Source organism: Antrostomus carolinensis, unplaced genomic scaffold (genome assembly GCF_000700745.2).
Source record: "Antrostomus carolinensis isolate BGI_N321 unplaced genomic scaffold, ASM70074v2 scaffold7688, whole genome shotgun sequence".
Lineage (NCBI taxonomy): Eukaryota > Metazoa > Chordata > Aves > Caprimulgiformes > Caprimulgidae > Antrostomus > Antrostomus carolinensis.
Genome location: NW_010332277.1, coordinates 80,464 through 96,188, shown reverse-complemented (window position 1 = coordinate 96,188; position 15,725 = coordinate 80,464). Strand labels below are relative to the sequence as shown.

Here is a 15,725-nt window from a genome sequence, read left to right as displayed (position 1 = left end):
ACGGTATATATTTCTGATAAAGTGATTTAGCTTTCTTAAGACAGTGTTTCTGTTTTCCTTTTGCTGTTTGATCCAGACCACTCTTCAATCTTAAATTACATATCCTAAAGTTTATAGTTATGTGAGGCAGTTTGGTATTAAATTGTCATATAAAGCTGCCTTTGCCATTCACATTGGGTCATTCATAAGGGTCAGCTGGTATTTCAGTGAAAATAGTTCATGTTTGCCACACTGGTACTTTTACTAAAGTTTATACAGGTTGGTCATGAGAAACTCCTTTGTACTGTAAATACAAGGTAGGTAAATCACCGAGCTAGCATGCTGACTATGTACATCCCATCCATCATTCTTACACTTAATAGGTGAGTGAGAGCTCTGAATTATACTAAATCACATCCTTGCCACCATTAGCTGATTACTTCCATGCTCTGAGTAGGTTTTTATAGAACTGGAAAAAAAAAAAAAGAAACTTAATGTTTCATTCCATTGCAGAAGCTTTAAAGTCTCAAACTAAAGCTTAATGCTTGTAAGGGTTGTTCCTATTTATAAAAAGTTTTTACACCTTGACTTCTCATCTTTTCTAATATTTTCTGATCTAATTTCCTCTACGGTGGAGAAATAAACAAGAAATATGGATGTTTCATGGAAGAATAAGGTGTACAGCATTGCACCTTTTTGTAAAAGGACCTGCTGCAGTAGAACTTGTTCCACTGTGGTTTTTGATGTTGCATTTTACTGAACGTTTTCCATGTGCATCCTGTCAGATGCACATCTTTGCCTTAAGGTGATATTGAGTGAACAAAGGTTGCCTTCTCCTTAGAGCCATCTCACAATATTTCTGCTTTCTTTTGTCACAAGTATCAAGAAAGAGTGTTTTTTAAGAGTGTGTGGAAGAAAAAAACCTTCCTTTTGCCTCATGGCAGTGCTCTGTGTAATAGGCATGTTTGTCAAAAGAAATAAAGTTAAATTGCTATGCAGTTAATGGTACAAGATGTTAGTGTTTTTCTTGGGACATCATACACTGATATTTTGTAAAGATTGTATTGATAAAATAGTAATAACGTTAAAACATGCATTTTAAGTCAGACAACAAAAGACACCTTTTTGGAAGATGTATTTATTAAGCTGTCTTTACCCAAGAAAAATGGGTAACTATACATTTTTCTTTTATACCTTAGTACAAAAACTGTGAAAGAAACTGCTTTTTCAGACTGGATGCTATTTGTATAATTACAATATAAGATTTTCTTGTTTGCGTATTTAATGCCACGAGTATCAGATGTGCCTGATCATCTGGTCTTTCTATTACCTGTTTGTGGTTAAGCCTTTTATGCTAAGATATTTATTTTTCCTTTATGCATCTAATGGGACAGCTGAGGTTCATCAACATGTAACAGGTTAGTAATATTATAACAACTAATTTGACTAATACATGGGTATTGGTATGCCAGGTTGGGCTCCGATGCTCCAAACATGTAAGCCTAGTCTCAGGGGAGTATCCAAGGCAGCAAGCCAGAGAAAACTGGATGCATAACATCCAGTGAAGTTGTAATTCCATAAAAGGTCATATTTTAGGGCATGTGTGAGCCATTAATAATCAAAATATTGAAGGAATAGTGTTTGTTAAGAATTGAAAGAATGGTGTTTGAACTAGAGCTTTTATTTTTCAGATGAAACCTGAAGAAGACCTTAATCCTGAGGAGGAAGAAGGGGAATTAGCATTATGGTCTCCTGATGTGAAGGTTATTGAACTGGAGAAGGACAAAAATGGTTTAGGATTCAGCATTTTAGACTATCAGGTATACTTTCCTATATTAGTAAATACTAAAAATCCATTTGATGCTTTGTCTTGTATGGTGCCTTAAAATGTTTTGTGATGTTAAGTACTGGGTAATCAACTTGGTACTTGGGCCTAGAAACTGTCTAGGGGAAAGTAATTTATTTAGAGGCCAACTCTATATAGTATAGAGCTTGTTCCATTATTGGACGTGATAAAGTACAAAATCTTTAATCAAACTCCACCTCATAACTCTGATTTTAATGGCTACATGTTGGGGGGAGGTTGTCTTTTGTTTTAACTTGGAATGACTTTTCAACCAAGAGACTGGCAAGCAAACATTCTTAGGTATTGCAACATCATTTCCTGTGTACCAAATTTAATGAATCTTTTCCTTCCTCTCCCCTCACTGCCTCACATCAGCTTGCATTTATAAATGGAGTAGAGACCCATGCTGCTCTGTGATCTGTGGTCTCATTCAAGTTGGAGAAAGATTCCCTCAGGCTTTGAATCGAGCCATGAAAAGTTGAGTTTGCAGAGGTAGCGTTACCAGGACTGTCCTTCACAGTCCAAAGAAAACGTCAGGGCTGACAGGTGAATCGGTGTTACATGCTCAAGTTTCTGTAAACGCAAATTTGCTTTAATAATTTATTTAATTTATTAGTATAAGAATAGAGATTGAAGAACCTAATTAATAATCTTTCAGTTACGCTTCTCTGCTTAAACTATTAAACCGCTATGCCAGAGATATGGGTAGAATTTTTGGGGAGGGGGAGGCAAGGGAGAAGTTGACTTTCAAAAATCATTCATAGGTTAAAACTTGATTTCTCCAAGAAGAACCATTTTGGGGTAGATTATATACTTAATTGTTAAACTCCTTAGAAATCAACAGAGAAGCCTTTAATTGGAGGAGAATTCTATTAAAATTAATGAATCCTTCTTTCAAAAATACTGGCTTCAATTAAGTATATAGAAACTCTCCAAATCTGTAGTTAGAATGAAGTGTTCTTCACGTTTCTAGTCAATGTGATATATTTTTAAACCTCTATCCATCATATTTATAAGGAAATAAAATAACTGGATCACTCTTCATAATAATATACACATCACATCTGAATGCTGCCTGAATACTGTAGTTTCATAAAATGTGCTCAACTGTTGTGCTTAAATGTCAAGTGATATAAAATTAACTTTTTGATACAATAAGGCATGAATCGGGAATGAATTAGAATAAAAAATATTTGAAGTATTATGCAAAACCATTAATTCTATATTTTACCAGTGTGATTTAAGATTACTGAAAATAGATCCTGTTAGTCATTTTCGCTGACACATGTTGTGTTGCAGTGCCAGCTTTACTGTAGAGTTGCTAGGAGTCTTTTACAGAGCAGTAATACACAGATTTGCTTTTAAGTTCTCATATAATCAGAATTAATGAAGGCTTTAATAACAGGCTTTTTATTTACTTATTCGCAGATGCAAATACATGAGCAATGTTGTGGTACTTTCAGCTAAATTTAAATACATTCTAATCAATTCTAAATGAGTGGTAAACCACTTAATCTCAGATCTTTATAATTTCAAGATATTTATGTATAAAGTATGCTCTTTTGTTTGGGATTTGCCTCTTAGATCTTTTGCACTTTTCATCATCTGCAGATTAATTTTTATAGAGAGATATCTGCGACTCTGTGTGTGTTTATGTAAATACATCCATCACGTTCTTGAGTGCAGGGCAAAGAAAATAAATAATTGTCCATGCTAGATTGGAGGCAGGGGGAAAAAAAAAAAATGTATGTAATTCCTGGGAGACTGTTCAGAATTCTTACAGCAGATTTGCTGAGAAGCACAAAATTACACTGAAGTGTTTAATTGTGGCTTAAAGGACCTGGAGACCTAACTCTGTTTTCTATGGGTTTTTTTGCAATTTTACCCTTCTTCCAAAAGTGAAAGGTGTTTTTGTTGGGTTTTTGGGGGATTTTTTGACACATACTCTTGTTTTGCAAGAAAAGACTCAAGCCTTATAATAGCAGCTGACACTACTTGCACTATATATCTACTGTTGATTTTGCTTATTTTGAGTAATCATACGGGGGTTTTTTGGATGCTTTTTTTTGTTGTTTTTTTAGATGAAGATGGGTATTCACATGGCGCAGCTTCATGTATCTAAACGAGGTGCATCCGTGAGGGACCAACCTTTCTAGGCTCCCATTAGTGTTGATGGAGGCAGGGTGGTGAGGAAAGATGATTCTGAGCAGAAGGCCTGTTCACGGTGCTCAGAATTACACTTATAAGGACTGACTCTCTCTGGCTGTTAACAGAAGTTTAAGGAAACTCTGGTGTTATGTACCCAACTTGGAGGTGATGTGACTGTATTCTGGGTTTTTAAGGTCAAATTATTTCATGGAATCATAGAATAGTTTGGGTTGGAAGGGACATTAAAGCTCATCCAGTTCCAACCCCCCTGCCAGCAGCAGGGACACCTTCCACTAGACCAGGTTGCTCAAAGCCTCATCCAGCCTGGCCTTGAACACTTCCAGGGAGGAGCAGCCACAGCTTCTCTGGGCAACCTGGGACACTGGCTCACCACCTTCACACCAAAGAATTTCTTCCTAATGTCTAATCTAAACCTCCCCTCTTCCGGTTTGAAGCCATCTCCCCTTGTCCTGTCACTATTTCTGCAGCTTTTGGTTGAAATGGCACAATAGAAATATCAGTAGGACTTCAGAAAGATCAGGAGGAATAGTAAAGTAACATTACAACAGAAACAATGGAGAATCGCTATTATTCCATCTTACTCTCCTCCACACATCGAGTTTTGATAACATCTTTGAAATGCTACTGCAGTACCAGTGTATACCAGCCCATTCCAGTTGCTCCTTGTGAGAGACTGGTGAATGTTATCTCCAGTGTTTAAGAAGCCCTGAAATCCTGCTCACACAGACATGGTCATTTATGACAGTGAGCGATGCCAGATGCGCTGCAGAAGTGGAAGAATGCGAAGCAATTAGTGACCAGGCTGCTTACGGTGCTGTGGAAGTTTCTTCCTACTGCTTTCCATTCATCTTTGGTATTTATTTTGAAGCACAAGGCTTTTTACTTTTCCATCTTAATTTTGATTATAGAATTAGATGTGGTGCTGAATACCCTCACGGTATATAATTTACGGTATTTGTCTCTTTGTTTTCTCAAAACTGAACTAGATACGTGGTGTAAAAGATGCTGTGCCTCAGTTGTCTAAAATGCTGTGCTTCCCAAGTCACACTCCAAAAAACAATGTTAATAAAAACTCTTCAGGAGGTAGAATAGGAATCTGAGTACATAGAAAACTGAATGCTGAGATCAAGAAATTATTACTCTGGTATATTAATTTTTAATGGGCTGTCTTTCTAATAATGTTTCATCTATCAAATAAATGATAAGCATATCCCAAGTGACTTGCAGGATATTCCCAGAAATGTACAAGCATAATTCCAATGCCTATATATTTTAATGAACTAATTACAAATTAATTATACCAATTATGCATAATCAATAGTATTTCTACTTTGTCCTGTGTTTTCTTTTGTCTGTCTTTAGGGATTTAAATGCTTAAAATTGAGCTTTCTTTTTTTTAATAAGGTTATGTTGTGAGGTCTGTCTACATGCTCCTAAAACTTGAGGATTAGAGCAATAGAGTGGACTCATCCTTTTTGTTGTTGCAGGACTGTGTTTATATAGGGTTCTGTTCAGCTTCACAAGAGCAGTATGTATTAAAAAAAATGTTTTTTCCCTTTGCTGAATGTCCTAATTTGTAATTGTGTGGTAGGAAATCTAAAATCTTTGAGACTGCTGTTTTACAAGGTCAATACTTGGCGAGAGGGGAGGTGGATGGGGAGGCTGATCCTGTATATTCTTGAAATGATGGGTTTCACTGGGATTTTTTTTCTCCTCGTGTGATGGCTTATTTAAATAAGAAATACTGAAGAGGTCTTGAAATTTTCTGTGTTTTTTTTTTCTCTTGTCACCACTGTGTTGGGATCTTGTCAAAGCTCTAAGGCTAGGTGTTGCTTTTTCTTGATAATGCTGAGATGAAAAGCCTGTGGAAGGAGAGGCAGCAGCATGTGCAGTGTCCGTTCTTTAGCTGATAACGCATCGTGCTCAGCAGAGACCTGAGGAGCAGCGTTGCATTGCTGGTGATTCTATCTTGAATGGGGACCCTGCCCCCCTTTTGGCCATTAAAAAGGTGTGCTGTTCCGTCTGCTGGCCAACTTCTCCATGAAGCAATATACTCTATACCTCCCTTAATTTCCTTGTAATTTCACTTGGAGAAGTTGCTTTCTTTTTCACCTCTTAACTAACTTTTATGTAGTGTTGCTGGCACAGTTAGCGGCAAGTATGTTTTGATGGTGAATGAGGGACCCAGTACACTGTTTGTAGAGTGCTTTGGGATCATCTGTGATGCAAGGGGCTATGGTAAACGTATTTATTGTTCTTTGTCAATAGAAAGTATCCAGCTTAACAGTCACTTTGTCTCGCCCGAAGCTAAACCTCCTAGCCAGCAAGTCAAGAGCTAAGCTATTGTTATTGAGACCAATCCTTTTTCTTAGAAAGAAATTAAAATGGAAGAGGGCATGGTATGTCATCAGGTTCACACAGAGGAGAAATGCTGTATAAAAATGATGGTGATCCCAGGGCATTAGAGCAAGAAAAAATCACACAAGATGAAGACTTCTGGAGAAAAAGATCACAATAGTGTAAAAGGTACTTGGAGTGGGCCTGAAACAGTGTTTACCAAAGACCTGATGCATGCAAGCCAACATTTTCTGTCAGTAATGTTTTACAGAAATATTGGCAAAACCACAGGTAGCTGAATTGCAGATTTCTTGAGGCAGTATTGACCAGAAGGTAACTTGAATGGTCTGATGAGCTTTTATCAAATTAAACAAAAAGCTGAATGGACTTTACGTGGAGCTTAATTTACTGTGCTTTGAAGTCAGAGTATTTTAAAGCAGCTGTTTTAAAGTACCTGAAACTGGAGAGGGCAAGGGTTGGAATAGAGAGGGTTGACATTTTACATAGCTCTTAGAAATGCCCGTGAGATGCTGTTCCTCTCCGTCTGTGCTTGAAAGGTACGTCCCCAATGATCAGCTGCTTTTGCACAGTGCCCAGCTGCCCAACAGACTTGTGGGGCTGTAGGAGCTCATGCTCCAAGTGGTCTTTGCCACCGTGGGTGTAAATATCTACCCATCCACAGAAGCAGTAACAGGCATTTCAGCACTGTTATGAGCTTCATGTTACCCAGACCTGAAACAGCATGAAGTGTGCCTTCGACAGCCTGGGTCAGTGCTCAAAGGGTTCCTACTGTAGTCTAGCAGTAGGGACTCCACAGCTGCCTTATTCCTAAGCTTATCTTTATTATCATTAGCAGGTTTTTTTTTTTTTACTGTTGAACTGAAGTCTTTTTTTGCTACACATTCAGCAGGTTATGTTTTGTCCTTCTCCCAGGGAGCATGGGAAACAATTGCTTTCTTTTTTATAACAAAATCACTGCATAGTCATTCACGGCAGGAAGTGAAGCACTTTAAGTGTCTCCAAATATCTTTCCTCTTTTCTTTATGCCCCAAACAAACAGGCTCCAGATGTAGAGTTACAAAAAAGCAAACTGACTTCTTATTTGTAGAAGGTGGTATTCAACTAGATTTTTATTTATATTTTTATTTCCTTGGGCTGTTCAAAAGTGAGATGCGGGCTGGAATGCTTTGACGTGTTCCTGGCTAACCATTTGTTTGCCCTCTTGTGATAATTTGAGCTTTGTCTGTCTTGTGATAAGTTTGTTATGAACAAAGAAGCATATTCATGTCCTTGTTAAGCACATTTTCACCTGATCATGTGATGGAAACCTGTGGCTTACTGGCAAAAGCTGCACAGCTATATTAAAAAGCAGTTTTACAATGGCTATCAGCTTGGTACTGGGAAAACTGATAAAGGCAGCTTTTCTCCCATGTCTACAACCCATCCACATTCATTAACATCAAAGTTCTGTAAGCCTCAGTACCAACTGTGTTGGTACTCATCTCACGGAGGATTTGCTTCTCTCCCCCTATGGGAAAGTTCTGCATCCTTTAAATCATATTAAGCTGCTTCATTTGTAAAATAATTCTTAATAGTGTGTCATGAATTGAATTCAGTGTAGCTTTTTGAAAAATTCTCTTGGAGTTGAGCTTAAGTACTACTTTTCAGTACCGAAGAGCTGGTGAATGCAACTGAGCGCATTCCTGGTAAAGTTTCTAGGGTCTTCGTGATTAGCCATTTCCAAAACCTCAGTGCAGCAGTACTAAAAGCATTGGGAGACCAGAAACCACTTTAATAAGAAATCAAAGAGACTGTGTATCTCAGCATGAGATGCAGCCAGATGCGCAGGAATCGCTGGCTGAGGTAGAGAAGCTGGAGAACTTGAACGCAGGAAGGCACGTTAGGGCTTGGGTATGTCCTGACGCTGGGCTTGCAGGGAGTCATCTGTCTGACTCTGTAAGTGAGGAGTGAGGAAGGAATTTCATGTACAGAGTGAAGTGGCATCTCCTAGGGGTGGCCTTCCTGTCTTTTGTGAGCTGCAACAGCCAGTGGTCTGGGCAATACCTGAGTTTGCAGAGAAACTGGAGCATTACTTAGAACATCTGTTTTTTCTTTGGTTTGTCGCATACCCTTGAAACAAATGCTAAGCAGTATTATTATTATTAACCTTTAGAAATGTTTTCCCTGTTCCCCCCAATTCTACAATCTGGTTGTTCTTTTTCATTTCCTGCTAGGAAGAATAGCTTTTAATAAAAACAAAAAAACCCCAAACCAAAGAAATTCATTAGTATTCCACAGATGCCTTCTGCCTGCAAAAGAAGGCGAGAATTTAAAGGGACAAAAATGTAGCTAGGTTTTTCTGTTAAACACTAGGTAAATCTCAGCAAGGGTAAGATAATGTAGGTGAGACTAGAGGAAACTGTGCAACTGAGAGCTGCTTATCTAAAAGCTGTGCTGGTCTTTCAGTGAGCATGTGGAGACGGCGGAGCAATGGGCATGTAAAAGCTCAACCCAGACAGCTCCAAATCTGTTGTTCTGAACTGCTGAGATTTGAGGTGTATGTTGGTGCTGATGGATAAGCATGAAGAATTCTGAAAACTCATGGAAGTTATGAGGTATTCTGTTTTCTTAATACCTCATCCTTCTGGAAGATGCTGCTCCCCAAATCCAAATAGTACTGTTGCACTTGGGAGTTTTTCTATCTGTTCTCACTGTGTTTTGCCGTCGCCTTAAAATTCTCTGCAACCTTTTTGCCCACCCTTCTGTCTTCTCCACCATCCATACTGTTGCAGGTCTTTGGGCCAAGTCACTGTTTGCAGATCCTTGTTGCAAAAAAACCAACCAGACTGTCCTGTCTCCCTGCTTTTCTTTTGCAGCTTTTTCTGTAGCAAATCTTCCGTAATTCATGTGTTTACTGTTTATGATGCAAGTCCTCAAAACAGAGGAGAGCTCTGGTTTGTGTGAAAACACACAGTGCGTTTCTACAGACTGCTAACAGCGCTGAGGTCAGCACTCCTAACTGGTAGGAGTGCTTGCTGGGCTGTCTTGGTGGATTTTTATTTTTAGTTCAGGAATTATTTGAATTTGAAAGCTGATCAAGCCCAGAATGTGCATTAAGACCACTGACTGTAGGTTCTGTAGGTGATACCATTTATAATTTTCCCATGGCTCATCAGTATATATATTTTTTTTATTCCCACACATCTCTATCCCTTCGTTATCTCATCACACAGTGGCTTTCCTCCATTTCCTTATGAGTTCAGGGGTTTTTTTTCTTATCTCTGTGTCTTTTCCCTGTAGTCAGCATTCAGTGTGTTTTTTCTGGAGCTGGAAAGTCTGAAAGTATAAGATATTAAGAGAGTCTAATGAATGTGATCCCTGTGACTTTAGCTCTGTTGAGAGCAAATATGAAAGGCAGATGAAACCTTAGGTTGATTGAGAAGTTTGATAAATTAAAAGATAGTGATATGCACCTGAGTCCAGAGCACAGTGACACGTTCAAAACTACTATAGTCAGTGCCTATCTTTGATCTTTTTATTTGAGAATAGCAGTAGTGTTTAAGATCTTTTTCTTCTGATCGTTCCCTGGGGGCACTTTTGTCCCAACTATCTGCTGCATATCCCTCTTCCGCAGCAGATGAACAGGGACTGAGTAGTTATTGCCAGCTCTGCCAGACCTGCGTGGGTTTGAGTAATTGCTGGCCACCGTGTTCGTTCTTGCTGTAGAAGACTGATACGATTTCAGATCGCAGATGATGAAAGCCCGGTGTGGGAAACCCATTGTGCCACCTACTCTTACTTTGCTGTTCTCTCTCCTCCTTTGGGTGTGGCTCTGAACGTTTTGTTTATGTTTTTTCTTTCTCTCTGAATTCCTGTTTCTTTGCTGACACTTCCCACAACAGAAGTTTTGATTAATGCTGGCTGCACGCTAGAGCTTCTGAAATTCATTGCTTTATTCCCTCACTGCAGATCAATAAATACGTTTTATTTCCAGTGCTTTGCCTTACATCACAGAAAAGTTCAGCTTTCCTCTTTGAATACTGGTCTGTATTTAAGTTTGTATTGCTTCAGAACATCAGCCTGTAGTTTATTTCTTTGGTACAGCCAGAGGCTGTGTGTTGTGTAGTCTTCTTCCTAAGAAGTCCTGCTGACAGCAGTCTAAGATGAGTGGAAGAGCAGAAACAAGTCTTAAACGCTTTGAATTTCAGTCCAATTGCCCATGCAGTGGATCTAAAATACTAGTTGAGCACTTTCTCAGGGATGTTTTTTCAGGCTTTAGAGTACCTTTGGCAGTTCCTAGGGCCAACTCCTGTAAATATGCTGGAGTGAATGAACAGAAGGTTTGGACCTTGAGTCTTAGTCCTAAATTGAGGCCACCCTAAGGAGGGAATTGGACCTCACTCACAGTTGCCTCTTCCTCTCTTCTTTCTTTGAAAAGGCTGTGTATCATTCTTGGCTCTTACATCCAGTTGACATTGTTGGTGAGTACATGGAGGGTGGCTCTGCAAAGGGAATGGGGCATGGATGCATATTCTGAGTAACTTTTCAACACTGAGCACACAAGTAAATGCCTTCATGTGCAGTTCTGCCTTGGTTCTACATAATAGTAAATTAACATAAAATGCATTTGGTCCTTTTAATTGTTGAAGTGTGTATATTCCTTGTACAGCATGCTACAGCTTTGTGTTTAAGAGTCAGTCTGGTATCTTATTCACTTGCAAACTGAAGAGTTTTAAATATGGATATGTATGTTAGACCTGGAAGTGGTCCCATGCAAAATGTAATGAAGCTGGGTTGCTCTGACCTCTGAGCTCTAACATGTGTTTGTTTTGGCTCTCTCGCAAAAACCTGCAGTATACAAATTGGCACTTGTAAAATTGTTCAGATAAATCAAAATTGGTACAGGAAAAAAAGTTTCAAACTGTTTCTTTTGGGATCCTTTGCCATGCTATTTTTGATGTGAGTTTTCAGAGGAGTGTTTTTGTGGCAGCAGACAGTTTGTTGCTTGAAGAAAGCTAAAATATTCTAGGAAGTCAGGCTAGCTGAATTTAGATCTTAAGTGATGCCAAAACTAATATAGCCTGTAACCAAGTGAGAGTGACTTTGCACAGTAAATGTCAGTCACCCGCAGCCTTGTCTTACATTTTCATATGAGCCTTTAAAAAAAAAAAGAAAGGAAAACACAAACAAAACCCCAGAAAACGTGGTAGCTGCTTACATCCAATCGAGTTATAGCTACAGTCTACTGCATGGGGAGAGACTGCTCCTCATCCTCTGCTGTGCTGGGGGCTGGAGATGGGGTTGGACTTGTCAGGGCATGAGAGGGAGCTGGGCTGGCCTGGAGTGCCCTCTCTTGGCTACTGCAGAAACCTCGCCTTCTGCTGAGGACTAGTCAGTCGCTCGTGTTATCATGTTAATTTTCCAGTGTGACGGACAGAGGTAAGCTGTATTGCTTATAGTGCCAGATTTGCTTCCTAAGGACCTGTGACAGCTTCCTGAGTGTGAATCTTTGGTGCCCATGGCAAGCTTGAATCCCTCACTTGAAGCCACAATAAAGCTGCGTGCTCCAGCAGCGTTGCACGTAGGAGTCTGTTAACTCGGTGCTCCTGGGACTCTTAACATTTTAGCAGAGCTCAGGTTTTTTTAAGAGACTTCATACTGCTCCAAATCCAGGGATCCCGGAGGCAGCAACTGCAGTGGCCTCTGCTTGACTCTTTGCACTGCTAAATGAATCCAGAACAAATGAGGCTCTGAAAATAAGAAGAAAAATTTGACACCTGGACTCCAGGAAACATTTGTGGATTTTGATGAGGAGCAGTAGAGGGGAAGGGAAAGCCTACGGTTCAACATAGTTAAATATATGGTGTGCTAAGTATGAATAAATTGTGACTATTTTAAACAAGTTCATATAGTCTGTGGCTGGCTCAGGCACAAAGGACAACAGCTACAACATACTTGTTCCTCAAAGGGTTACCTGTGGGCCAGCATCTCGGGCTACTGGTGGTGCGTGTCAGTGGTCAAATTTCATCCTTTATACAAGTGGCAATTTTTAAATTTTTTTACATGTAATTCTTTTCTTTTATTTTTTTTTTAAAGTATCCCTGTCAGTGCTTGTGAGTTAGGAGCTTTTGTCTCCTGATAGCATTACTTTGCAGTCTGATTCCCTTCTTCACTCTTCATAAGTGATTTGTGTAAAGGAATCCTTCACTAAACAGAGCTTTAAAGTTCCTCTTTAAATATACCCAGCCCAGTTCATGCCCATTTTAAGGTGACCAAGTTGCACAGGGGCTGTCCTGTGCACACTCCCTCTGCTGTAACTCAAAGTTGTGTAAAAATTTCTTGAACTATTTAAGTTGAGTCACTCCTGTATTCCAGCCGAGTAGCTTTACAGCAATGTCTTAGCTCTGGGTTTGGGGAGAGGGTTTCTTCCCAGCCTGTAAACTCCATCCAAGTAAATGAGCCTTTCACTTTAAAGCAGAGACTGAAATCTGGTCCTGACTGCTAGTGCCTAAAAATCACTATTATCTGGCTTAACATGAGCCAAGTAAAATGAATCAAGAGCCTGAGGGTAGGCGTGCAGTCACAGTTAGTGCTGTTTTTTAACCTCGAATGGCTCTGGCTGGTCTGTTAACATGGAGGTGGCCCCAAAGTCTGTCAGGGCACTGTGGGAGTGAATTTGCTTTATGTAGTTAGGATAGAAGTCAAGAATCTGATTTTTCAGCCTACTACTACACTGCTTTCTTTTAAAAGCAAGACAACAACCCACGCAGTCCAGTTGCACTCGCTGTTTACAAGATGTGAATGTGAATTCAGTGCTTGCTGTCTTGTTTTAGCAGGTGACGTTCTTTGGGGTGCGTTTGGGTTTGGGTGTAAATCATTAAAAACAATTGTTCCCTTTGTTTTGGTAAGAAAAGCATTGGTAAGAATTTTTGGTAAGAAATTCCTGTTGTATTTTAAAGAATCTGTATTAAAGATTACACCTTGAAATTCAGTAGGTCTGTGTCTTCACGTGCCGCTTTTGTTGCATTCCTCGTGGCAATCGCGTTGCGATTCACGGATCCGGGTAAGAAACGCTCAGGGTTTTACAGTGCTGCTGGCGTTACTGGCTTAGCCCTGTCGCCCTGTAGTTTATATTGCTCTTCTCTTCCTGTGCAAGAGCTCCCTCTGCTTGAAAACAGCAGTGTAATTATAACCCCTGTTTTGTATTTGCCTGATCAACGGTTTTTAATATGGGCCCCTTTTTTAAGAAGATTTCTTCGGCTGCTGGTCATCATGAAGCAATTCTGACACGTGGCTGATGCTCACGCGTGTTGCAAACTAGTGATGGTAACTGTACTGTTCTCAAAACTTCTATTCCATAGGAACTGTGTGTGTTTCATTTTTAGCATGAGGGTTAGGGTTGCTTGGAACACTTTTTCAGCTAAATTATCTCTTACCAAATCATGATGATTTATAAAAGTCAAAATGTTTTTATTTCAGTGAAAAATTAAATTGAAACAGGACTGTTTCTTATCAGAAATGTGGTAGTTTGGCCACTGACCTTGAATATCTGCATAGAAGCAGCTAATGGTGAGATTCCCACGTCCTGCTTAAGTGGTTCTGATCTGGAACCCAAAAAAAGCAGTTTTGGATCAGACATGAGCAGGGATGTGAACCTGGTTCTCCCACATTCTCAGCCAGCACCATAATTACTGGGCCAGTCATTCACTTGCAAATATTTTTTTTTCAGCTTATCTGCATCAGTTAGGGTGAGTGCTGGTTTTGTTTTGTTCATTTTTTTTTTTATCAATATAGCTAAGCCAGCAAAAGTCATAGTATAAAAGCTGTTGTGTCAGCAAAGGTGTAGTTTTGCTGAGAGAGCATTCACCCATTTAGGAACCAGCATAACCCTTGCTTGCCATGGCAAGATGAGCCCACGATAGGAGAACTTGCTGGTTTAGTTCTATTAGCAAAGCCTTCCTGATGTGAACGGTGCCTTCCTCGCTCAAAAACGGCTGTCTCAACATGATCCTGGTTTTGCAAAGAAGTCCAAAAGGTTATTTTTATTTTGCGTTGGAGCAAACTCAAAAATTAAAACCATCTCAGAAGTCTGTGTCAAACGGAGTGTTTGTTCTGTGGTCAGCTGTCATCAGGATGGTTAGGCACATGGTTTTGTTGGCAAGGGCAGGCAAAGCTGACTCTCTACACAAAGGGCAGCAGTAACTTTACATTTTCAGAATTCAACACTCTTAAAACAAAACCTTTTTTTTTTTTTTTCCTCTTTTTTTTTTTTTAAAAAAACATCTTGGATTCTTCTTCTGGACTTCCTGCATTTGGGGTTGTTTTGTTTCTAAAAAGATTTCCAAAGTGTCTGCAGAACATGGGTAGCTCGCTGTTTGAAACAAATGAAATCCTTTCCCCTCGGCGTCGTGCGAGGCAGGTTGGAGCAGAACAGTCGGACAGCCCGAGCGTATTGGCACGGGTTCAGGAGGCTGAACACCACTGCGCGGCAGAAGGAGGTCGCTGGGCTTGATTATCAAGACATGATACTCACAAGGAAGCCTCTCCTGTACAATGTGGATACCCAGCGTTTGGGAAGATTATAAAATGGCAGGATTAAACAGTGGAACAGGAGAGAATTATTAGTAATGTGTCTTTACTTGAATTCAGCTTCAGCGTTCTGCTGAGCTCTAATTTCAGTTCTCTCATTTCAGCCCTTTACAGATATTACATTCATTGCCTCATATGTTTGCACATACCTTAAAAAAACATGTTCCCTTGGAAAGCAATGTATAGTTACATAAAAATAAAGAGTTAAAAAAGCATTCCTGTTTTCAAATTAACACTAAGCTGCCTAATTCATGGTGGTCTTTGTGATTTGTATTTTGCCCTTTTTTTTTTTTTTTTTAATCCCTCCCATGCCCTGAATAAGATGCAAGTAGTCCTGAGGGAAAAATAGTGCATGATTATACATTTGAAGACCCAGTGCATTCAAGGAGCACTTCTGAACTTTATGAGCCCTTAGCAAAGGGGAGAAAGGCTAATTCTAATCTTAAAAAATCAAACAAAAACCCCCAAAAAATCCCCCATACTTTTTTTTTTTTAATCTTTCTACCACTATATAATAACTTATGATCATTTCATTGGATTGAGGATGAATTTTTAAATGGCTGAATGCATGATAGTAATGGTACGTGACACAATGCAAAGGCTAATACTGGGGGGAAAAAAAAATGAGTGAATATCTTTGCATCAGTTTACAGTCTCTCCAATCTGTAGAATATTTTCTACTTCACGTTATTCTGTATTCAGTACTACAGTGTTCCTTGTCTTCAGAAATAACCTTAGTTACTCTTCTGTTGTTGTCCCCTGTATTCTCTGTTAAGGAAGCTTCGTGGGTGGAGAAAATGTCTTT

General features: G+C 39.4%; 1 protein-coding gene across 1 annotated transcript in view; it reads left to right on the top strand.

Annotated features, from left to right (window-relative positions):
- Positions 1-15,725, top strand: part of PATJ (PATJ crumbs cell polarity complex component) — a gene marked incomplete at its 3' end in the record, with an annotated part of 115,933 nt that overhangs the window by 30,435 nt on the left and 69,773 nt on the right. Inside the window, exon 16 of the mRNA XM_010173458.1 lies at positions 1,671-1,799. Within this exon, the coding sequence (XP_010171760.1) occupies positions 1,671-1,799 (129 nt within the window). The remainder of the gene's footprint in view (positions 1-1,670; positions 1,800-15,725) is intronic.